The sequence below is a fragment of the Notechis scutatus genome, chromosome 4 (assembly GCF_049901735.1).
Source record: "Notechis scutatus isolate UNSWTSFEM ecotype Mainland chromosome 4, rNotScu1.2, whole genome shotgun sequence".
NCBI classification, from domain to species: domain Eukaryota; kingdom Metazoa; phylum Chordata; class Lepidosauria; order Squamata; family Elapidae; genus Notechis; species Notechis scutatus.
The window spans coordinates 141,604,259-141,628,989 of NC_142012.1; the positions used below are offsets into that span (position 1 = coordinate 141,604,259).

A 24,731-nucleotide genomic window follows, 5' to 3' on the forward strand; every position below is an offset into this window, starting at 1 on the left:
TCTAAAGTGTGTCAACATATCAAACACATTTCTGTAACTACTGTTAGTGGAATGACTACTATAGGTGCTTGTGTGTTGATGTTTATGATCTAAATGTATGTCTATTTGAGATAACAGACCCAACATTTAAATTCTACAGAATTTGCTATAAACACTGGAAAATAATAACTATAGCATCCCTCACTGAAACCTCAATAAACATTAATATAATTTATAAATAATTATATGATAGCAGTGTTTCAATATCTCAGGGGCTGCCATAAAAAGAGGGAGTCAAGCTATTCTCCAAAGCACCTGAGGGTAGGATAAGAAGCAATGGGTGGAAACTAATCAAGGAGAGAAGCAACTTAGAACTAAAGAGAAATTTCTTACAGTTAGAACAATTAATCAGTGGAACAACTTTCCTCCAGAGATTGTGAATGCTCCAACACTGGAAGTTTTAAAAAAGATGTTGGGTAGCCAATTGTCTAAAATAGTGTAGGGTTTCCTGCCTAAGCAGGGTTTGGACTAGAAGACTTCCAAGGTCTCTTCCAACTTTGTTATTCTATTCTATTCTTATGCATCAGCAGTAAAGCCATATGTAGTAGATAATAGGAATTCTTCTCAGTAACCATAAACAACAGTGATTTGAAAACTTTTTGTCAGGCATGATGATTTGTGAGTAAACTCTGATTTGATATTTCCTTGAGAGAAGATGAAGAAATCATCCCCAATTATTTGGAATAGGGAGAAATTTCTTCAAGATTTCTAGTAAGGTAGGATTGCTGTTTACTTTAATCAGTCTTGCAAGTGATTTTTTTTTTAAAAAGCCATCAAAAAGAAATATTGACCTCTTGATTAAGTGCCCTCCACAAGTTACTGTAACACAAGTCTCTCCCCATAGCATGTTTCCACCATATCTCATTGCTTTTTAAGCATTCCAGAAATATCTGGTGCTTTTCCAAAGTTTTCTGCAGCTGTCCACCATGGACTTCTTTGGGAAGAATGCAACATCATTTCACAACAAGGCACTCACAAATCATTCTGAGAAATGTGAGCATCTCCAACTACAATTCCGGAAAGTTTGGAGTGATACATTAATATTCTCCAAAAAACCTCAAAACATGGAGGAAACTTCAGCTGCAGTGAGCAGTTGATGTTGGAGCAAGAGAAATTAGCTTCTATTACTTATGTGGCAGTTCTTCAGCTAATTCTGATAGCTATTGTTTGAGAAGTCCCTAACCCATAGTCTGGAGGGTATAAGGATCTGGATAGGGAAAAACAAATTTCGAGTGAATCCCAGAAAGATGAAACAGTTGTGAATTTAAAAGCCAAATATGTTTACAGATTGTCCAGTTTTAATTTTGGCAATACTGCACCTTCACTGGAGGTTTTTAAAGAAGAGTTTAGACATCCATTTGTCCAGAATACTAACTGAGCAGAGGATTGGACTAAAAGATATCCAATGTCTCTTCCAACTCTGTTAATCTGATATTTTGTTAGGACATATACCATCTGTACAAGTCAGAAGGAAATGTTTTTTTTTTCTATATATAGTGTCTTCCAAAAGCCACATTCTAAAAATGGGCAAGACAGATATAAAAAGTACATAACCTGAATTACTGGCTACTGATTAAAATTAACTACCCAGAGTTACCTTGTGGTCAGATGGGCGGTCAATACATTTAATTATAAATAATAAAAAATAATAAAAAAAATTCCATATAGTGTAGACATTTCATAGCTACCAGAGCTAGTGATGTGTTAGGGTTTTTTCCCCAGAAAATTGTCTCCAGCTGCTTATAAAGCATGAAGAATTCCCTAAAATTGAATTCAAATACAGGAAAACTTGACAGTTTTACATTTCTGAGTCTCTTGTTGCTCAACAGGGAATGACATCTACAATTTGGTTATTCTATTTCATCATTTATTTATTGTAAATTCTGGGTTCTTGATCATTCTGCATTGTTGTCTCTTCACTGTTTTTATGAGTCTGAAATAATTGTATTAAATGATAAAAAATTGTATCATTTTTCACATTAAAAGTGTTTAATACCACATTGCCAGTTTATCATAGTTCATAGAATCTCCAGGTTTAGTTGGTCAGACTTCAGGAAAGAGGTAGCTGATCCATCCTTCCAAGGTGGGTAAAATGAGGAGCCAAATTGTTGGGGGCAATAGGATGACTCTGTAAACCATTTAGAAAGAGCTGTAAAGTGCTGTAAACCGGTATATAAGTCTAAGTGCTATTGCTTAATTAAATTAATTTCATTTCATTAATTTAATTAAACTATTAAATAATTTCAAAACTATCATTGAAGCAGGCAAAGTACTAGATGGTTTCAGGACAAAAATCACCTCCACCTTGCTGAGATTCAGTCTCAGTTTCTTTCTCTCCATCCAATCCCTTACAGTCTCCAGTCCCTGGTTCAAGACTTCTATTATATCCCAACTTACTCCCAGTGGGCAATATATAATTGAGTATCATAAGTATATTGCTATACTTCGTCCAAAACTTGGGAGCAATGATCCCTGTAGCATTCACAAGTGAATATTTACCTGTATGACCCTTCTTACCACTTTGTAATTCACTGACACCATGAACTGAGGAAAAGCACTGTTTCTTAAGTCATTTGGAACCATGAAGCAACTACAGGAGATAATGGTCTTCCACCTTGTAAAAATTATCAGTGGTATGAAATTAAAGAACAGTAATTTGATCAAACATAGATTTGGATTACCAGAAAACTACTTACAGCTGAAAAGTAGATCTAAAACTTAGCTACCTGTATGACTTGCTACATGTTTGCTGTGACTTCCACAAATTCCTCACACCTTCTCTACCTTCTTTAGCTTCCCCAGACAATGAAGGTTGAAGTCTTCTAACCCTTAAAACCAGAGGAGTTCTGGCATAAACCCTGAGGTAAAATTTAGGAGCTTACAAAAATACCTGCTGTAAAGGTATGTGTGCGGTACACTGTCAGGTATCTCAGGATGTATTTAATGCCCAGAATCATAAATGTGGTATTTATGTGTGAATATGATTTGTAGATAATACATTATGGCATGCATGTGAACCGAGTTAGTTGTGGGTTCAAGAAAAATAGTTAAGCACACTATTCAGTACCATATGTGATCCACAGATGTGTGTTTTTCTTGAGGAAGGTTAGTTAAAATAAATCCTATTAGATTTTCTATAGATTTCTATTTTCAAAAGGGAGGGGAATAATCCACTTTAATAACTGTGAGAACATCATTGCAACTAATAAAATGTAATCCACTGGCATCCATGCTTATTGTCTCATGTAAACTGGGCAAACTCCTTTTCTTAGTCAGTTTTTTTTCCTTTCCACTCCCACTTCTCCCTCAGTCAGTCTGCTGAAGAAATCCTGAAATCTTTAAATTTATGTATAATTTTCATTAGTTCAAAAGTTCCTTGCTCAAATTTAGAACTACGAGGTTTACTTTTTTTGGTATGAAAATAACCCTCTTATGTCTTCCATGTGAGATTTTCTTGTCTATTTCCACAGGTGAGCCTTATCTTAAGAAATAGGCTATTAAACAAAACAAGGTCAGGAAATTAATCAATGGAAAATGATTTTGTTTTCACAGTTGGGTTTGAGAAAGATAAGAGACACGATACTATAAAAGCAAGCAAAAATTCCACTGCCACCTCACCATTTCACAGGAGAAGCAAGATGTGGCCTTTACTGCTTCTCATAGGTGCCTCTTCAGCTTTTGCTGAAGTAACAGTTCACAGATTTGATGGGTAAGTAAGAACACAAATAATATTTCAGAACATTTCAGAACAGCACAATGGCTTTTCTGTTATAAGGAATGTCTTTCTGCTATTTTCTTTAGGGAAAAGGTTTACCGTGTTACCCCCCGCAATGAAGATGAAGTACATGCTCTCAATCACTTAGCCAATATTATGCAGGTAAATTCCAATATGGAGTAAGGTGGGGGAAATATGCTTAAAATAATGTTCATTTTATAGCATGTCATATTAATAAATGATTGGGCGACCCATTCATTGTTCTCACAATAAAGATGGCTAAACTAGGAAAGGCAGCACATACTGACATCTAGAACTTTAAGAAATGAAACATAATGGTATTGCCAAATTTGTGGGAGCCTTGGACAAGCTGTTCTTTGAGAGCTTCCCCAACTCTATAATCCCATATGGTCTCTTCCTTTTGGTTTAACAGCCATTAGAAAGGAACAGGCAGGATCAATTTTAATTCTCCTAATTTATGTTGCCTTTATTTAATACTTCTGCTAGCCTGTGGGAAAGGGTAAAGGAAAGGGTTGGGGGTTTTTTTCCCCCTTTGTTTTGGATTTTATCTCTTAAAAAACAGAGAGGAAATTAAGTAACTAACAGATCCCATTTAATTCCCCCCACTTCTTTTTACTTTTTAAAGAGTTGTAGCAGCTCAACCCCAGTAATGTTTTATTTGATGTTTAGCATGGTAGCTTGAAACTATAAAACTTTCAGAGAGATTTGTTTCTCCTAATCCTGATAGCAATAACACTTAGACTTATATACTGCTTCATAGTGCTTTACAGCTCTCTCTAAGCAGTTTACAGTCAGCATATTGCCCCCAACAATCTGAGTCCTCATTTTACAGACATCTGAAGGATGAAAGGCTGAGTCAACCTTGAGCCAGTGGAAATCGAACTGCTGGCAGTCATTAGAATTAGCCTGCAGTACTGCATTCTAACCAATGTGCCACCATGTCTCAGATTCAAGATTAGTTTCTCTGTATTTTACAAAATAGTGAAGAATTTATTTTTATGGTCAGTGACTATAATTGCAAAGGAGAGGCAAGTAGCTAATCTCTTCTCCTGTCATAAAAAAACAGAAAGCACACATTGTTTACAATACCTGTAATCTCCATGAGCCCTACGGAGCTCAAGAGCAATATCAGTATTGTTTGGAACTTCTCAACATATCCAAGGAAATAATCAAAGAAATCTCATAGATTCATAGGCTAACCTTGCAATCCTATATTCAATTAGGTGTAATTCCACTGTAACCAGTGACACTTACAAGTAGTCCTCGATTTACAACCATTCATTTAGTAACAAAGTTACAACAGCACTGAAAAAAATGATTTATGATCATTTTTCACACTTGCAACCATTGCAGCATCCCTGTGATCACATGATCAAAACTAACATGTATTTATGCCCGTTGCAGTGTCCTGGGATCATGTGATCACCTTTTGCGACTTTCCAGCAAGCAGTAGGGCAACAAGATTCACTTACCAACCATGTCACTAACTTAACAACTGCAGTGAATCGCTTAACAACTGTAGCAAGAAAAGTCATAAAATGGAGCAAAAATCACTTAACTGTCTTGCTTAGCAACACATTCTTCCTTTGTGGTCAGTTCCTTCCCTGTAATTTCCCCTTAGCATTATACCCCATAACATACAAGTGGGATTTTATTTTTATTTGGACTGGCATCTAATTTATTTCCATTTATTATTCAGTAAAGCATCATGTATTCTCACAGTACTAAATGAGCAATCGTTAGACCAATGAAAGGTATTCTATCAAAAGAGATTAGACACAAAATCTGCCTGCATATTTCTTTTCATTACTTTAAATTTTTAAATAAAAATCATCTCTGTCCAAAAAAATATGATAGGCTGTACAAAAAAACTGTGCCATCATGGAAAGAACTGCTGTTCTGAGTGGCTCTCTTAAAGGGTTGCTTGCTGAAGCTTCAACTTATTATCAGCTTCTCCTGTTTGTTTTTTCCCCACGAATGTTCAGTGAACCTCTAGTTCCTTCCAAATTTGTGTTTTGTGACCTTGATGTAACCAGATTATGGCATGAAAAAGAACCATCAGAGATAGATCTGTTTTCAGTATTTACACATAGCTTTGATGTTGAGAAATAGCTATAAAGGAGAGGAAGGGACATTCTAATCTTTATGAGACATGGCACTTAGCAATGATACTGGATATTAGAAGGGCTTTTCATTGATCAGAGGGCATTTTTGGGATTCTCCCATATCTAGTTCCATTCTACATTGTCGTTTGAAAACTCTTAAATTATGCTTTTCACATCTCTGAAGTTTCAGGCATTTGCACTTTTACATTGTAAGCATGTTGATAAACAAACTGGATGCAGTATTTGATAGCCATCTCATGAGAGAACAGGAGAGATTGCTAGAAATCACAACGATCCAATTGCTAAGTAGTTACTATGGTCCATAGGCCTCACAATTTTAAGGACTCACCTCAGAAAAGAATATTTGGCAAGCTATAAATTATAGGAATCTCATCTCTGGTCCAAAAAGTAATTGGAACCAACATCCCGAAGCACACAAGATCAGTGTGATTTTAGTGCTTAAATCTTTTATCAGAAAAATTGCTATAATTAGAGAACCATCTCAGCTGGGAAACAGCATTGGAATAATCACTATTTACATTGCCTATAATTTGTTTACATTTAAGTTCCCAATAATTTTGAGGGAGGCTACTTCAGTTTCATTCATACTGTATATCAGAATCTAGTCTAAGCAAAATGAACATCACGGATTTCAGTAACCTTACATAAATAGTTTGGAATTGGTATTCAAATTTAAATAAAGTTACTGAATCAATGTTTTGTAAAGATACTACATCAATCTGCTTTAGAAAATGAGGGATATTGAAATGGAATTGGGGAATTATTCCTGGGGTGTTTTTTTTTTCTTTTCATTTTCCTTTTTTTTTCTATGACCATTGATTTCCTAGTATGGAAGTGAGGAATTGTCTAACATTCAAAGCATTTAATTAAAACTCAAGGGATGAAAAAGAAGGAAAAGGAGACAGATTGTTTCACATCCAGAAACTTTAAAAAGTCAGGCTTTTAAAAGTAATAGCTGACAGATACCTAGAGTCTAAAATGCTTCCTTCAACTCATTTTTGAAGCATGAATTAAATATTTCCAAATATTAAATATTTCCAAATATTTCTGCATTAAAATTCATAAAATTTTGCTTAGCCACAAATACTGGCATATGCACATTGATTTCTTACCTATACATTTGACCATGAGATAATAGTTTTTAAAGTAAAAGATTTATAGTACTATATATGCTTTCTTGGGAATAAAATGCCATTACAGTACTTCATTTCTAAGTAAACATTTAGAAGTAAGCTATTCTTCCTTCTTCCCAGACCATAATGAAAAAATGTAATGAATTAGGTCTCATGTTTTACTGAATCTTACCTTCAAAGCCTTAAGCCTTTCCAATGTTTTGCTTTGCTTTGCTTTGCTTTGCTTTGCTTTTCTAAATTCCAGATAAACAAATTTTACCTTGGATTAGTCCTATGACTGAATTGCACCAAAAGTTCATAATAAAAAGCACCCATTTAAGGAATGGTATGATACAATCACATGAGTGAAGTAAAAAAAAATTAAATACACAAAGTGAAGCCACAACAAAAGCAAGAATGGAGTTGTGGTTATTTTTAATTGTTAACTTAGGAAACCATATATGATCTAAGGAGAAAAGTCATATTTGTCACGGCGTATTTAGATAACAGCTGACCTTGTTTATGGATTACAGTGCCAGAAGTAATAATATTTGTTCACTGCTTAGATACCAGGCACCTTTCAGAAATGCTTTAGTCACAAGAAGTCTCTACAGAACCATTCAGTATGTCCAAATGAAAGGCGGCTGTAAACCTCTAATTTTAAAGAATATATATGCCACAATAAGGCAATACATTCATACAATTTTTGTTTATTTGTTTCTCAGTGCTAAAACCACTTCTTCAGGTTAGTTCGTATTGGAAGGCATTTTAAAGATTGTCTTGTGGATTCCAGTTATTCTGAGACTTTAATGTAAGCACATATTTTTCAACAAACATAGAAATTGTGCTTCTAATGGCCAAAATAATGATTTCATTTCATTCCAGTTAGGATATTTATAGGACTGTATTATTTTATCATGTTGACAGTTCTCCTTTATGTCCCAGTATGCAAATTGGATTAGATTGATAAAAGGAGAACTCCTTGAGTACAACCATAACTACATTATAGAATTATACCTGTTATCTAGGAAAAATAGGTAGGAAAGCAGAATTATACCTATTACCTAGGAAGAATAGGTAGGAAAGTTTAAAAGTTTGCAGTGATCCAATTAGGGTCAGTGTCATTCAAATAGTGTTAGGAAATCCATCATTGCCCTTTCCTGTGCTGTGTCCATATCACCATCTCGTCCACTGCCAGGATGACTTGCAGATATAATTTCTTGTGCCATTTCACACAAATCAACTCACCAAAAACCAATGTCTACTGAATGCAGGATTTATATACTATTCAATGATGTAGTGCAAATATTATTTTTCAGGCTTTTCCATGAATCTTGAATAAAATTTGGGTTCTATAAATGAAAAGGCAGTGATTCAATTGCAAAAACCCCTAAGTATGTCTTTCTAAAATACATACATTCCTAATGTACAGTGGTTTAAGCTTCTAAAGGAAATATGACATGTATTTAATAAACAAATTATAAACTATATTGTACCCATCATTTATTCCATTTTACCCCATAATCCCAAGGGATACTATAATAAGGGCACTCTTGGAAATGTTTGAGCCAGCCTGAAATCATGTATCCTTTTTTGCTATGGTTTCTCTGATTAGGTTGACTTTTGGCGACCAGATTCTGTTGAACTAGTGAAAGCAAAAATGACTGTTGATTTCCGAATTGAAGCAGACAGATGTTCTGAGGTTGAGAGCATTCTACAGCATCATGGCATGAATTATGAGTATGTTTTTTCAGTATTAATTATATAACATATAAGTGGTTCAATGGTACACAAATTTCCATATAGATTGTACTAGGAATAAAACAAAAATAGGAATTAGAGTTGAATGCGTCTGTCAGTTTTGGTCCCTCTCTAATTCTAGTTTTTCCCAACAATCTTAAAATTGATTTTCCTTGTTTTCACATCAATTTCAAACTGTTGAATTTTTTAACGTTCTTCCGAAAAGTAATCTATTTTTACCACATAGTTCTACTAACATACATTATTGTATGTAATATTGCCTTATGTATGATTTTTCATAAACATTCCATATACTAAACTTTCAGAGAGAACTGAATCTCTGCATGGTTAGGTCTTTTTAAATTGACAAGCCAATGTGTCTGAGATTTAGCACAAAACAGTCAACTGGAAATGTGAATTGTAATTAATTCGAGGATGCAATCAAAAAGAAAGGATTAGTAGGAAAATAGAGAGTAAGACTTTCACCTCAGAGATTATCAGATCCAATGGGGTAGAGAAACCAAGCAACAAAATAAAGTCCTAAGTGTGACACAAAGTCAACTTTATTTAGCACATAATTTACATTTTTTTCAACATTGTAAATATCCATTATAGTGGATAGAAAATGAAAACTGTGCAGTGGAAGGTGGGATGCATCCATTAGTTATGTACTGATGAGTTACTGTTTTGCTCTCAGTTGGTAATCTTGTAGTACTGTAGACCTTGAAGATGTAGGATTGTTACAGTGTCAAAGAGAATAATTATTTCACCATGTATGTAGATGCTAGCTCCTCCAACGATGAATGTGCACAATTCAGCCTGCACCACAGAGCTCTTTGAAAGATTGTCCCTGACAAACTTCAGAGAAGTGTCCTTGCTACAACAATTCAAGATAGGAGCCTTTGATATGCATCTGAGATACCCTGACATCATGTCAGTGTAACTAGATCAATTATTAATTGCAATATTATGAAGGTTGAGATGCATTGCAAATTGTGTGTCACATACTCTCCAAATGTAAATTAAAGTGAACAAGGATATGATGTTGCACATTCCCCAGCCTTTCCCATTCTGATGCCCTCCAGATATATTGAGATTGCAACTACCAACATGTGCTATCATTAAGGTTTGGAGTTCCTAAATATATTGGTTCCTCTTCATATCTGGAGAATGCTTGGCTGAGAATCTGTCAAAACAAAGTTAGATTTTCAAATCAAATCAATCCACTTCATAAACTGGAATGGGAGATTCAAAGTGAACAAACAAGGCCTGACTTACATAAACTTACTGATTAACATGGGGAGGAAGATCAGACTCTAGGAAATATGGTGAGTACAAAAGAAATTGAAATAACCCATTTTGACCAATCTTTATTAATTGTTTCAATGCAGAATTTTAATCGATAATCTTCAGGCTGCCCTTGATAAGCAACTGGACAATCATGCTCGGACTGCTGGATACAATTATGAAAAATATAATAGCTGGGAAAAGGTAAAGAAGATTCACATGTGAAAATTCTCCTTCTCATTCCATGTGGCAGTTTTGCTTTAAAATACTACTCTGTTTCTCAAGGTCATTTATCAAGCATAAAGAACATGCAGTTTAGAAGCAGCACACATACTGCATAAATTCCAGGGTCCGTCCGGGTATCTTTAGTTAACATGTTCCTAGGCAAGAAAAGTCTCTCTCTCTCCTTTTGTCAGAGCTAGGAAGTTCCAACCAGTTAATGCAGAACAGGACTGGAAAAGTGAATATGAACTTCTAAATGTGACAGTCCAGGATTCCAAATTCTCATGATCCACTCTATCCTCTTCCAAGTTGCTGACACTATTTATGTTAGGAGTATTCATTTCTTCTTCAGGAGAAGGCTGCATTTGGCCTTTGAGTGAAATACGGAGCCGGTGGGGGGGGGGGGGGGAGAAACCCTCTAATTTAATTGGCCTTTCTATTGAATCAAAACTAAGTCTTGTTAACTTGACTGTTTCTAGTCGTGTATTTAATCATTTCCTTGTTCCAGTTCATTAAAGAGATGAATTCTGGAAATTATCAAGGCTGTGGAGACAACAAGCAATCTTCTGGCCCTAGGCTGTCCACTTCTAATTTTCACTCTCCTATTTGTCTCCAAGTTATTTCCTCTGGTAAAAGGGAAGAGGGTAAAGGGAAATGTCTACTACTTTTTGCTCTTTTAGCTGTGCACCAAACAAAGATAAATCTATAACTTAGTCTCTGGGCACTGACCTACTTCTAATGCATTGGTCTGTATTCCTCAGGAAAAGAAAAAAAATGTTTTCCGCTCTTATCCAGGCCACAGTAAACTGCATGAACAATTAGTCTTAAGTCAGGGGTGTCAAACTCACATCATCACAACAGCATCACATGACATATCGGGACTTTTTCCTCCTTCACTAAACCAGGCGTAGGTGTGGTCAGCAAGTGACGCATCCAGCCCATGGGCCGGGAGTTTGACAGCCCTGGCTTAAGTCATTCTTTACATCATTCCTTTCTCTCATTAAATGCACTGATCTATTGTTTTAATTGACAGATAAATGCTTGGACAGCTGATATTGCCAATAAAAATCCAAGTCTTGTTTCCCGATCGCAGATAGGAACAACTTTTGAGGGACGTCCAATTCACCTCCTGAAGGTATTCAAATTTTTTTTCAATTTGTTTCTAAAGCCAACGTATCAGGTTTGCTCTTGGCAATTAGCAAATAGCAACTTTTGTTAGGTTTTTATAAATTCTGGATATGTGTTTGTATTTTTTTAAAAAAATGCTTTAGGAAACCAACATAGATTTTATAAATACCTTTATGGAAACATTTTTCATCCATTTTGATTGATAATAAAGTCTTCCTAAATATCACAGTCTTCAATAAAAGCTTTTGACAGTTTGCACATTAAAATTCAGCCATATTCCTGTAAGCAAGGTAAATTGTAATTTACTTTTGTTTAATTGTGCACTCCATCTGTTGTTTATAAACATATTTGCTATAAAGTGATCTATAAACTTCAGAAAGAACCCCCTTCCCCCTCTTTATTTTCTTGACAATGAGATGCAAACAATTAAATTTTCCTCTTAACACAAAGAACAAAACCTTTGTTATTTCATCATTTATTATTTATTTATTTATTTATTTTTATTATTTATTTATTTATTTATTTATTTATTTATTTATTTGATTTGAATTGTTTACAAGATAATAAGTATAAGTGTATACATAGTTGTGAATACATGAAATGGGTACATATAAGAAAAATAAAAGAATAAGAGAAACAATAGGACAGGGATGGTAGGCACGTTGGTGCGCTTATGCACGCCCCTACAGACCTCTTAGGAAAGGGGTGAGGTCAATAGTAGACAGTCTAAGGTTAAAGTTTTTGGGGTTTGGGGAAGAAACTACAGAGTCGGGTAGAGTATTCCAGACATTGACCACTCTATTGCTGAAGTCGTATTTCCTGCAATCAAGTTTGGTGCGGTTTACTTTGAGTTTGTATCTATTGTGTGCTCTTGTGTTGTTATGGTTGAAGCTGAAGTATTCATTGACAGGTAGGACATTGCAATGTATGATTTTATATACCATGCTTAAGTCAGACCGAAGACGGCGTAATTCAAGGTTTTCTAGTTCTAGAATTTCAAGTCTGGTGGCATAAGGTATTCTACAATGAGTAGAAGAGTGGAGAACTCTTTTGTGAAATATTTCTGGACTTTCTCAATTGTGCTAATAAAATGCTAATGAGGGTTCCAGACTGATGAACTGTATTCGAGTATTGGTCTAGCAAATATTTTGTATGCTCTGGTTAGTAGTGTGATATTACCAGAGAAAAAGCTACGTAGGATTAGGTTAACAACTCTTAATGCCTTTTTGGCTATGTAGTTGCAGTGGGCTCTAGCACTTAGATCATTAGAGGTGAGTATTCCAAGGTCCTTTACAGAGCTTGGGTCATCAACAAGATCTTGACTATTCAGCTTGTATTTTATTTTCTGATTTTTCTTGCCAATATGTAAGACAGAGCATTTATTTGTTGAGATTTGAAGTTGCCATTTGTTTGACCATTCAGATACATAGTCAAGATCTTTTGTAGGGTAGCAGTATTGTCTGTGGTATTGAACAGCTTTACATCATCAGCGAAGAGAAGCAATTGCTCTTAATATGATCACAGAGGTCGTTATGTAGAGTATGAAGAGAGTTGGTCCTAGAACACTGCCTTAGGGGACACCACTATTGACAGGTACTGGATTTGATAGGACGCTACCGATTTTGACCATTTGTTGTCTGTTTGACAGGAATGCTTCTATCCAGTTATTCAGTTGTCCAGAGATACCATAGGATTTTATTTTTAGGAGTAGTTTGTCGTGTACCACTGAATCAAAGGCTTTACAGAAGTCTATGTAGATTGCGTCTATTGCTTTGCCCTGGTCGAGTTGTGTCGTCCATATGTTTTTGCAGTGTAAAAGTTGCAGATTACAGGATAGTTTTTTTCTGAAACCAAATTGTTTATTGGAGAGTAGGTTGTTTGTCTCTAAGTGGAGGATAATGGATTGGTTAATAATTGATTCCATGACTTTACAGGTGACGCATCATAAGGAGATTGGCCTGTAATTTTCAACTAGGCTTGGGTCTCCTTTTTGAAGATGGGGATGACTGTGGCTTGTGACCATAGGTTAGGCAAGGAGCTGGTCTTGAAAGACTTTTCAAAGATTATGCTTAGAGGTTTGGCTATGGCAGTGGATAGACCTGAGTTTCATCAAATTCTCTCTTTTTTTTTTTTTTGTATATGTTTGATTTGCAGTTTTTCTTTAACAACCAACATATTTTGTGGACAGTGTAATGACTGGGTCAATACATTTTTACACAGTGCTAACCATAATAATACAATTACATATACATAGTTTTTATCTTCCAACTTCTAACCTTAATATACTCATTATAATATATTATTTTATGTATCAATGTATATAATACTAATTTCCTAATTTATACTTATTTTACCCCCACATACATACTTGTTATAGTTCTTCCATATTCACCTTTTTATCTTTAAATCGTACTATTCTCTCTTTATTATTATCACTTTCTCCAAAGATATATTAAAGCATCAATTACCTTTCTTCATACAATATGTTTATTATGTTATGTTAGGTCACCAATATTTTGATATTTTAAGTATTACTCAAATTCCATCAAATTTCCAATATCTCAGTTTTCTATTAACACCAATAAAACCAATTATTAATAAAATTTAATCAGTCCTGATATTATATCTCTAAGTCCTCTGGGTTTTGTGATCCTTAAAGGCTATAAATTCCAATATATGTTTTACACACTGTTAATCATAATAATACATTTAAATATGCCTAATCACAGTCTTCCACTTCCTAATCTTAGTATATTTGTGAATATAATAAATTCTATTATATATCTGCATAAGTGTTACTATTTTCCCAATTTATGCTTTCTATTTATTTCTATTAGTTTTTAATACTATCCCAGTATTACACAAGGTTATGTATGTCTCTATCCGTCATCTCTCAGTCTTTTTTGAATTTCAACATTTATTGACTTTTTGATGTTATCTTATATTTCTCTCTCAGGATCCTATATTTTTATATAGACTGAATGTTCCCTCTGCCTTACCCCTTATCTCCTTCTGCTGCATCATTTGGATGTCCATCCATAACCCTTTCATTATTTTTGGGAAGTCTTCCTTTTGTTTGTCTGTGCTATTGTAAGCTCTTAAGGAATTATCTATTGAATTCTTAATATTTATTGTTATTGTCTTTTCATTGTTTTGTTTTCATGTAGCTTATTTTGATTTATCTCCCCCACCACTCCTTCTCTGTCTTCTGAATACTTTGTTCATCTTTTCCCACCATTTGTTGGGAGGTCTCCTATACTCACTTCTTTATCTTTGGGCAATCCCATCATCTCCTTATGATTTTTTGTCACACTTTCATAAAAGCTTTTAGCCATCGTTAACATTTCTTCATAGAACTTTGTCTCCTGCTGAATCATTTTGCACCAAATTAATAAATTAAAAATTAATCAATGTTATATACCAGTATCCCAATATCTAAAAACTCTTTTAAAAGTCAATTGTTAATAAAATTTATCAATCCCTGAATTGTTCCTCAAAATCCCCTAGCTTTCTAGTCCTTAAATGCTATAAATTTATACTTTACAGTCTTTCTAGTTTACAGTTGTCCAAATATAGTTCCCAATTGTCCAAATTTTAAAGTCTTATTTGTTTTTTCTTCTTATTCTTTTTGCTTTTCTTCTTTCTGAGTTTCATCAAATTCTAATGTACACCTTGTGTTAGTCATCCAGAAACTGAAATACAAAGAACAGTTCCTCCATAATAAAACTTCCTGTAAATACATCATAAAAGATATGACTGACTTAAATTTGCATCTATGTCAGGGAGAAAAAGCAATACAATCCAGATGTGACTATTTGCTGTTTAGAATACGATTTTACGTGGTGATTTCAGTATATGGCAGTATTATGATAATTTCATCCCTCTTCAGGCTAAGCTGAGCTTTTTGCCTTTTTGGATGACATATTTAAGTCAGATTCTGTGTTTATTCCAGCTGCCCCATTGCTTGGTCATATTTGAGAAGGTTCCAGTCAGTTCATGCCATGCAATTGAAGCATACATATTCTATTGCTCAATATGGACGAACTAGCTAAAAGTTGTAGATATAAATATTAGTTAATCCATGTCAGCTGCTCCCTTTGTTAGAAAACTAACATATTAATGGACCTGGTCTCTTTATGGCATGGTGAGCAAGTAGTAGTAAGCCAACCTCATCTGGAGATGCCAAAGCTCAAGACTGCATCATTCCAAACTGACCTCAAAATCGCTAAATTTGAATGCAAGCACACTAAAGTCACAGGAGAAAATAGCATGCAAAGTCTTTTCCAGCCTTAAACATTTTTTTCAAAAATATGAAAAATTGGTCTTGACCCCCCCACACCTTTAAAAGTCTTCTGCACTTTGAAATATGTCTTGGGAACACAGGTATATCTTTCAATGGATAATATGTAGGACAGTAAGCCTGTTATATGCCAAGACTGTGCCTATGCTCTTTGTCACCAGTTTTGTTCTAATTGTACATTTATGGAGAAATGTTGTAGAACCCTAAAAGACTCCAGTGCTCCTCCCTGCAAAAGGAAGCCAAACTCTGGTCAGATTGGCTAGAACTTTTCTCCATTCAAGGAAGTGAGGAGCTGATAAGATCAGCATGGGATACACTTTTCTTCTTAGTAACATTTGCTTTAAAAGGTCATGAGAATAGACCCTACATCATTATTGGAGAACCACAGGGTTGGCTTGCAGGAACTTTTCCTAAGGGTGCAATAAACCAAGCACTACAGCTGCATTTCCTCCTTTCATTTTGGTTTAGCTTCCATGCAGCTGTGACCCAGCTGCTCTACAAATTGAAAGATTCACAGTGCTAGGATTTGCAGAAATTTACTTTTGGTTTGCAGTTACCTCTTTAATTGCTTTCACTAAACCATATCAGAGCAATACCTAACCCTGTTCAGCTGATATTTTTGCACACACAACTGAACATGCAAACAAGAGTAAGCAGCCTCTTCCTGTTTCAAATAAACCAGAGACTGCCCTGAAAAGCTAGTTATCTGTTGAGATGTGACATGATTGCCAAATATACATGTAAACACCTCCATGTGAGCTGGAGATCTGCACTACCACACTTCCAGATATATTGAGCAACAAACTCCCTCATCACTAAAATATGCCAGCTGAGGATGATGAAAATTGTGGTGCAACATCTGGAAGGTGCTAGGAGAAGAAGGCTAGTATAAGTAACAGTACACAAGAGGCTGCATATTCACATATGGAAAAGGAGATTGGCTCTTAAGGAACTAGCTGCTATCAGAATTATCACCTTTACCTAATTTATAGCAGATGACTCTTCCCAAAATTCACTGCCCCATTAAATGGCAATCAATTGTAGGATATATGTCATTCGTTTTCAAAGATAAATCATTCGTTTTCAGAGATAAAATGAAATATTTCAAATGTATTTTGACAGTAAAAGTAGAGTCGGAGAAGTGGTAGCTATGGTAAGGAGAAATTTGTTTCCTGTTGAACTTTAAATAGTCATAGCACATTGTCCTCTCCGGGAGCAAGTACCAAATCATGTTGGTCCTCCCACAGAGCTTAATAAAACTGATTAGATTCCAGGTAATTAATTGGAGTCCATTGACCTGTTTGAGTCATCTCCTGAGCACTTGGTACAGGGGCTTCTTCTAAACTCTGTCTTCCCCATCTCAGAATCCTCTGGCATACTGAGCTGTTGCAGCCAATGATGCATAAGGCAAAGCAGCTTGACTGATTATGGGACAAGCCTAAGGATGCAACCATATGGCCATAGTGTAGGCATCATTACAAACCCTATGCTTTTGTGATCATTGACCTTGGAGATGAGGCAAGGCTTCTACCACTTAGAGCAGGGGTCTTCAAACTTGACAGCTTTAAGACTTGTGGACTTCAACTCCCAGAATTCTTCCTCAAGTCATGTTAGCTCGGGAGTTAGCTGGGAGTTGAAGTCCACAAGTCGTAAACTTGCCCAGTTTGAAGACCCTTGACTTAGAGGAAGGCTTAAAGCACCCTTATTTATTGAGGCTTTTGAATGCTTCCGTTTGCTTTATTTTAATTTAATTTTATTTATTAATCCCATTTATAGGCCCACCTATCTTACAGCAGGAACTCTGGTTTAGTTGTAGTTTGTGTTTTATATCTGTAATTTTTTAACACTGTTTTCATGGATTTTTACTGTGTTTTTGTAAACTGTCAAGAGCTATTAGTGGACAGGCAACATATACATTTCTTAATAAACAAATAAGTGGTTTTTTTTTTAAACTTTTCAAAGTTGTTTTAAGAACTGCCTTGAAAACAGCATAAGCAAAATTGCCCTAGAACATTTTCCAGCTTGTGGCTACTATTTCTCTCTATCTTCAGTATGTCCATGAAATTAAACTGTGGCATAACCGGAGATGGGGTTGAGAACTGTGCTATTGCTAGTACTGACATTTTAAAACTAATTAAGGTTTTCCAGCATGAAAAACATAAGCACTTCAAATCTGTTCAAATCAAACCAAATCTTTATTACAGTCATAGATCAGCATAAGGAGCCTGGGATACAGTTATTGAAAAAAGCATATAAATAAAAATCTTTTAAAATTATGAAAAGCTAGGAGATATAAAAATATATAATTGAAAACTAGAAGGTGGGTGGGTGGGTGGGTAGGTAGGTAAGTAGATAGATAGATAGATAGATAGATAGATAGATAGTTAGATAGAAAGAAAGAAAGAAAGAAAGAAAGAAAGAAAGAAAGAAAGAAAGAAAGAAAGAAAGAAAGAAAGAAAGAAAGAAAGAAAGAAAGAAAGAAAGAAAGAAAAAGAAGTAAGACCACTACATGGATGTAGGAGAGCATAAAGGTTAGCACATGGAACATTAACAAGTCACAAAAGGACTCTACTATGGTGAACTAGATGCTTATTTAATCTAGTTTATAGCAAAGCTCATCATCTGATAAATTTTGAGTGCTGCTGCACAGAACCGGGCAATATTGTATGTTAGACAAGTATTGATGTCTGAAACCACAGGGTAGTATAAAATTGTCCTGCCTACCCTGGGTATTTATGAAGTTATGGTGAGATGAGGCTGGTATTAATGTTTCTGTAGTATAGGCACTGGAGAAGGACATGTTCTGTTGCTTCTGTGTGTCCAGAGTCCAGGGGCATTGTGTCTCCAGAGAAGGAATCCATGCTTTCAAGCACAGCTGAGAGGAAGGCATGACATCATGCCAGAGTTAGGCACTTCTGTGTTTCGGTACTTTGAGTTTAGTTAGATGTGCCACAAGGGGGCAGAGTATCTATTGGGTTCACTGTCAATAAAGTTTGGGGGTGCTGGCTACATTTAGTTGGCAGTCTGTGTTTGTTGTGTGCTACACAATAAGTGTTTGGACTGATTATATCCTCCAAGACCTGAAGACCTGAACAGAATCCCAAGGTTGAAATTTTAGTTGTTGCTAAAATCCCAGGAGTCCCCAGGCAGTCCATTTTGGATGCAGGTAAGTGCAGGATGTATGCAAAGTTTGGGAAAGCCAGAAATGGGTCTGTTTTCAGCTTCCAGAATGCCTCCGGAGCCCAGGGAGGCCAATTTCGCCCTCCCAAAGGCTCAAGGAAAGCCTCCGGAGCCTGGGAAGGGCAAAAATGCCCCCCCCCCCCGTCATGGTGCAGGAGGCCGACTAGGCCACACCCACCATGGCCATGCCCACCCAGCAACTGGGCAGAGAACCCCTTGCTAAAAAAATATGAAGCCCACCCCTGTATGTAAGTATGATTATATAAATGCATCTTAAGGGTAAGAAAAAAAAACCTGGAGAAAACAGCAGGGACTTATGCAGGTAGCCACCAGGAACTAAAACTGATACAGATAGATAGATAGATCTTAGTCAATATTTCTACCCAGATTTCTACACAGAAAAACACTATCTAGCCAAATATATGTTAAGAAAAACTTTGTTAATATAAACAAAAGCCTAATACAGTAGTACCTTGGTAAACAACTGTTTTTTTTGGGGTGGGGGGTTGGATGTACAGTGCATAAACAACTGCTTTGAACTTCATTGAATTTAGTACTCAATGAATTTTTAAATGAAAATTTTGTCCTGGTACTCATCATATATTTGGTACTCCACACATAAGCTAGAACCTGTTAGTGTCACCTGTCTTATGACTCACTATGTTATTTCTTATGAGAAAAATTTGTTTGGTACTTATCATTTATTTGATACTTATTACACTTCCCAAAACCAATTAATGATGAGTACCAAGATACCACTGTACTTTACTTGTATAAAAAGTGGTGACCAGATTTCAAAGCTCTAGCTCTTCATGTGCTTTTCTCTAGCAGGTAGGCTAATGTTGCACCTTTGTTATTCCACTGTTTTGTGATCTGAGGTCTAATTTGCTAAAATTTAACATTGTGGCCCAGATTGAGTACATGGATATGAACATGAGGCTTTTGTATATGAACTGACTTTTGAAATATGTTTGTTTTTTTTGTTAAAAAAACCCCAACTTTGATAGAAACTGCATGAATAGAAAGATTAGCTTGGAAAGAAATCAGTTCCTTGTGGCTTTAATAGTTCAGAATTTCACCAGATGGAGCTTGTCATACTTCTGCACAATAAACATCCCTCTGGTGAACTACATTTAAAGATAAGGGACTCCTGTCTTGCTTTGCATCTGGATACTTTATGCCTTACTATTTATGTAAGAGGCAAAGTTATATAAAAACAATATAGTGCAGGTAAAGATACACTCTAAAGATACACACCATAATCACCCAGGATAAAATATGGAGGTTTGTAGTGTTAGGAAAAATACTAAGAAATTGGCTAAAGCCAAAAACAAAAAGGAAAAAGGAAAAGGAGGGGCGCTCTTTCCAGGTGAACTCAAGTAAGATTGGAACTACTATTAGAAGCAACTCTGGTTTGGTTTATTTAATTTATTTATTTATTTTTGTCAATTGCTTACAAGATAATAGGTATAAGTAAAAACATAGTTATGAATACATGGATACATATAAGAAAAATAAAAGAAATAAAAGAAAGAATAGGACAGGGACAGTAGGCATGTTGGACCTCTTAGGAAAGGGGTGAGGTCAATAGTAGACAGTCTAAGGTTAAAGTTTTTTGGGTTTGGGAAAGAAACCACAGAGTCAGGTAGAGTATTCCAGACATTGGCCACTCTGTTGCTGAAGTCGTATTTCCTGCAATCAAGTTTGGTGCGATTAACCTTGAGTTTGTATCTATTGTTTGCTCTTGTGTTGTTATGGTTGACAGGTAGTTGTAGTTTTGTGTTTTACATCTGTTATTCTTTTAACACTGATTTCATAGATACTTTTATTGTGTTTTTGTGAACTGTGAGGAGCTATTAAGGGGGCAGGCAACATTTCTTAATAAACAAATAAGTATTTTCTTTTAAATTTTTGTTGTTTTAAAACTATTAGAAATTTTTAAGAAGATATTAAACAACCATTTACCTGAAATGGTATGGGTTTCTTGCCTGAGCAGGGGATTGGACTAGAAGATCTTCAAGGTCTCTTCCAATTCTATTATTCTGAGTATTTTCACTGTGTAACAGTATTTGTACTATGCTATTTGAAGACCATTAAAGATTTGTATCCAATTGTTCTTTCTTTCATTCATTTTCTTGTATAGATTGGGAATCCAGGTGAAAATAAAAAAGCTATCTTTATGGACTGCGGCTTCCATGCCAGAGAATGGATCTCACCTGCTTTTTGCCAGTGGTTTGTACGAGAGGTTGGTGACAAAATATCAGTGACAGAAATTATTGATTCAACTGAAAATGGAATTGGATGGGATCGCAAAATTAAAGAAAAATTATTTACAATTCCTCAACATATTCTCATTGTTATTCCAAAGTTGCTGTCTTTCCTATAAAATAATACTCTACTTTGATATTTCATTTGATTTCCAGTTTGCATTTTGAAGGATTTTTTAAAAATCGCCATGAAGAATGCATTGCAATAGCATAATTACACTGTGAACGTGGCACTGGAGTTTGCTATTGTCCCTGATTACCCCCTTTGCAAAGTTTATTCTATTCACTATTAAGAGAAAATCTGTTGCAATTACACAAAGGATTAGGATTAGAATAACTAATTGAGAGGGGGGTTTCTTGTAAAAAATATTATTAGATTATAATTAAAATATAATGAGCAGACCATACCATATGAAATGTATCTAACAATTAATGTACATTTCTAAAATAAGTTTAAAGAAACTGCACGTTCTCCAGGGTATGTAAAAAACAGTCAAGCAGCAGCTTCTTCTATTCTTGATGTCCATAGCTGTTTTTTAATGCCACTATTTAGTATATTGGTTTCTTAGGGGGGTTTTTTTTTTGGTGTTGTTATTGTTTTTAAGGATCTTAGAGCTGCCTATGCATGCTGAAAGTTTCATCTTTCAATTCTGGTGATAGTTCTTGAGTTTGCTTTTAGGGATATCTATTTCAGAAGACATAGACATACAAAATCTGATACTATCTTAGTAATTATGGTTCACAAAAGCCTAGCAACATGAGAGCATAGTGGATTGAATTTCTCCTTTTCCTCAGATCTGCAGCCCTTTGAGGCAACATCTGTCTAGAGAAATATATAGTCTTTATCTTTCCAAATCTGAATCAATACCAGAATCAATACTAGAGTTGACCATATTCCTTTATGAAGGCACAGAAAAAGTTTCAGTTGTTATTGTTGTTATTCCTGCCTTTCTTTTAAGAGCATTTTCTCTTCCAATTTTTCTCTACAACAATTCCCCTATAAGAAGGTTGGGTTAAGAGAGCATAAGTAGAATTTCAACAGCTAAATTACCAACAAATGGGTTTTCCTGGTTCATCTTTACCATTATCCTAATTCTCTCTTTTTATGCTCAAAATTGTAATATTTGAGGTCAATGCCATGCAAATTGTATTGGGAAATCCTAAGGGCTCTCTTTATAGTCTTCCAGTGACATCCTAATTTCTAAACAATATCAAATCTATGACTCTTTATGAAATTTCTCTAACATCTATAATCATTTAGCAATTGGTATCCTCAGTATTACCAAATTAATTTGCAAGCAGCTGAAATTTGAAGGAGTGTTCTTGAACCATGCTACTGTTCTTACTTCTCTCCATATTTTTCTTCATAATCCTGTTCCTGTGCCAGAAACATGTAGTATTATTTGGTAATCATGCAAATGAAAATGACATAAGGTCAGTCATTTAGATTTGTCCTCACCTTCTCTGTGGTTTGTATGTAGGCTGTTCGGACCTATGGAAAAGAAACCATTATGACTCGGCTTCTGAACAACTTAGACTTCTATGTCCTGCCTGTCATGAATATTGATGGTTATGTCTATTCTTGGACAAAGGTAAATAATACACAATCAGCAGGTTGTATCAATTATCTTTCAAAAGGTACATTCACAAATCTGTTCCATTTCAGAGTCGCATGTGGAGAAAGACTCGTTCTGTAAATGCTGGTACCACATGCATTGGTACTGATCCCAACAGAAATTTTGATGCTGCATGGTGCTGTAAGTATTCTGTACTCTAAGAAGGCAAAACTATGCTCCAATCATATATGGATTATGATGAATTCTTAAAGTTTAAAAATATCAACTCTAGTTGAGTTCCAAATTCTTAACACAGTCAAAATTTTACAAATTTTCACATCAAAATGAGTTGAATACCAAATTCAATTAGTTTCACAGCAGTTCAGTACCAAGGAATCATTGTACTATAGGCACTCCAATGCATTCCAATACATTGTCCTCAAAGCACTGTCACAGCCTTATGAAATACTGCCTGGTAAAACATATACAGAATATTCCACAATGCTGTACACAATGCCAGCTTCACTAACTGGCACCCTCCAGAGTTGTTGCCATCTTCTTGCCTTGCAACTTATAAAAATATTAAACAGGAAGGAGGCCAAAATACAACCTGAGATGGATATTTGTATGTGATCTTGATATCAAAGGGCACCAAACTTATCAAATGCACATGATCTACTCTGGCAGGCTCCAATTTCCTCACACCTGAGATTTCAAATTGTTTTAATTGGAAATTTTAAGGATCAAAGCCAGAGCTATATATACATCAAGATGTATTCTCATTGTTGAGCTATAAGGTCAGAGCAATGATGATAGATAACATTAGACAACTATGAAATTGGCAGAATATAATTCTTTCTCCTACTGTTGTATACATGGCAAATGGGAAGAAATCAATGTATAAAATATTTTTAATTACTGAACCAATTTTTTTTTCAGTAAACGCCTATTCGTAAGAATTGTTTGTCAGACAAACTGAGAAACATTGTGAATTGTGACAGACAACGTGAGGGGATGCAGAATTATGCAAGGACCATGACTTAGCATAATGTGGATCTAGTCATTGACAGACTAACAAATACATAAAAGATTTTGAAAATTTTAAATTTCAAAATGCTATACTAATGTTTCATCTTGTTATTAGCCAGTTCAATGATACTTATTTAAAATCATTAGGAAGCCTGAAAGCTACACCTTTTCTGTCTTTTAGACTAACCTGTCTGTCATGTCTATTTTTTTTCCTACCTCATTCAGCTGTTGGTGCTTCAACAAACCCCTGTAGTGAAACTTATTGTGGTAGTAAACCTGAATCAGAAAAGGAAACCAAAGCTTTGACTGATTTCATTCGAAGAAACCGCTCAACTATCAAAGCTTACTTGACCATTCACTCTTACTCCCAGATGCTCCTTTATCCATACTCTTATACTTATAAGCTAACACCAAACAATGTAAAACTGGTAAGTAGAATTTGGTGAGGAGTTGTATTAGTTGTAAACATCTATAGAGATTCTCAGTCATTCAAGTCATGGTTGTTCCAAAGGTGCTTTTTCAAGAGGCAACTGGACTTTTTGGTTTTTCTTTGAAAGCATTTCGCTTCTCATTCAAGAAGCTTCAACTCTGACTGGATGGTGGAGAGCTGAACAAGCTTTTTGGATAAGAAGCAAAATGTCTTCAAAGAAAAACAAGAAAGTCCAGTTGCCTCTTGAAAAAGCACTTTGGAACAACCATGACCTGGATGACTGAGAATCTCCATAGACATTTGTGAAGCTGTGTTTTCTGCAAGATGTTTTCTGCCCTGGGTCCCTTCACTGTTGAACACAGGCACAGGCTGTTGGGGATGAGTCTGTGTTGTCTGCATCTCAAACCGAACTACAAATTATTCCTATAATCTGCAATTTTTCTGGAGAATGTGTCCACGCATTTGCACCTTGTTTAAAGCCAAAGGGAATATAGTGCATAGGGAAGACAAGAAATAAACAGCAATGAAGATACAGGCAAATCAACCCTAAAATGCTTTTATCTTTAAATTAGTCCTAGA

The 24,731-nt window shown here is 35.3% G+C and overlaps 1 protein-coding gene across 3 annotated transcripts in view; it reads left to right on the plus strand.

Annotated features, from left to right (window-relative positions):
- LOC113410288 (carboxypeptidase B-like) overlaps positions 1 to 24,731 on the plus strand; it is a 94,231-nt gene that overhangs the window by 63,715 nt on the left and 5,785 nt on the right. Inside the window, exons 2-11 of one of the 3 annotated variants that reach the window (XM_087965130.1) lie at positions 2,833 to 2,940; positions 3,592 to 3,748; positions 3,841 to 3,916; positions 8,629 to 8,753; positions 10,145 to 10,244; positions 11,296 to 11,397; positions 21,014 to 21,115; positions 22,619 to 22,729; positions 22,804 to 22,894; positions 23,948 to 24,150. In XM_087965130.1, the coding sequence (XP_087821256.1) occupies positions 3,678 to 3,748; positions 3,841 to 3,916; positions 8,629 to 8,753; positions 10,145 to 10,244; positions 11,296 to 11,397; positions 21,014 to 21,115; positions 22,619 to 22,729; positions 22,804 to 22,894; positions 23,948 to 24,150 (981 nt within the window). In that variant the 5' untranslated portion in view covers positions 2,833 to 2,940; positions 3,592 to 3,677. The remainder of the gene's footprint in view (positions 1 to 2,832; positions 2,941 to 3,591; positions 3,749 to 3,840; positions 3,917 to 8,628; positions 8,754 to 10,144; positions 10,245 to 11,295; positions 11,398 to 21,013; positions 21,116 to 22,618; positions 22,730 to 22,803; positions 22,895 to 23,947; positions 24,151 to 24,731) is intronic. The other 2 variants (XM_087965128.1, XM_026664792.2) reach the window with 2 other exon arrangements.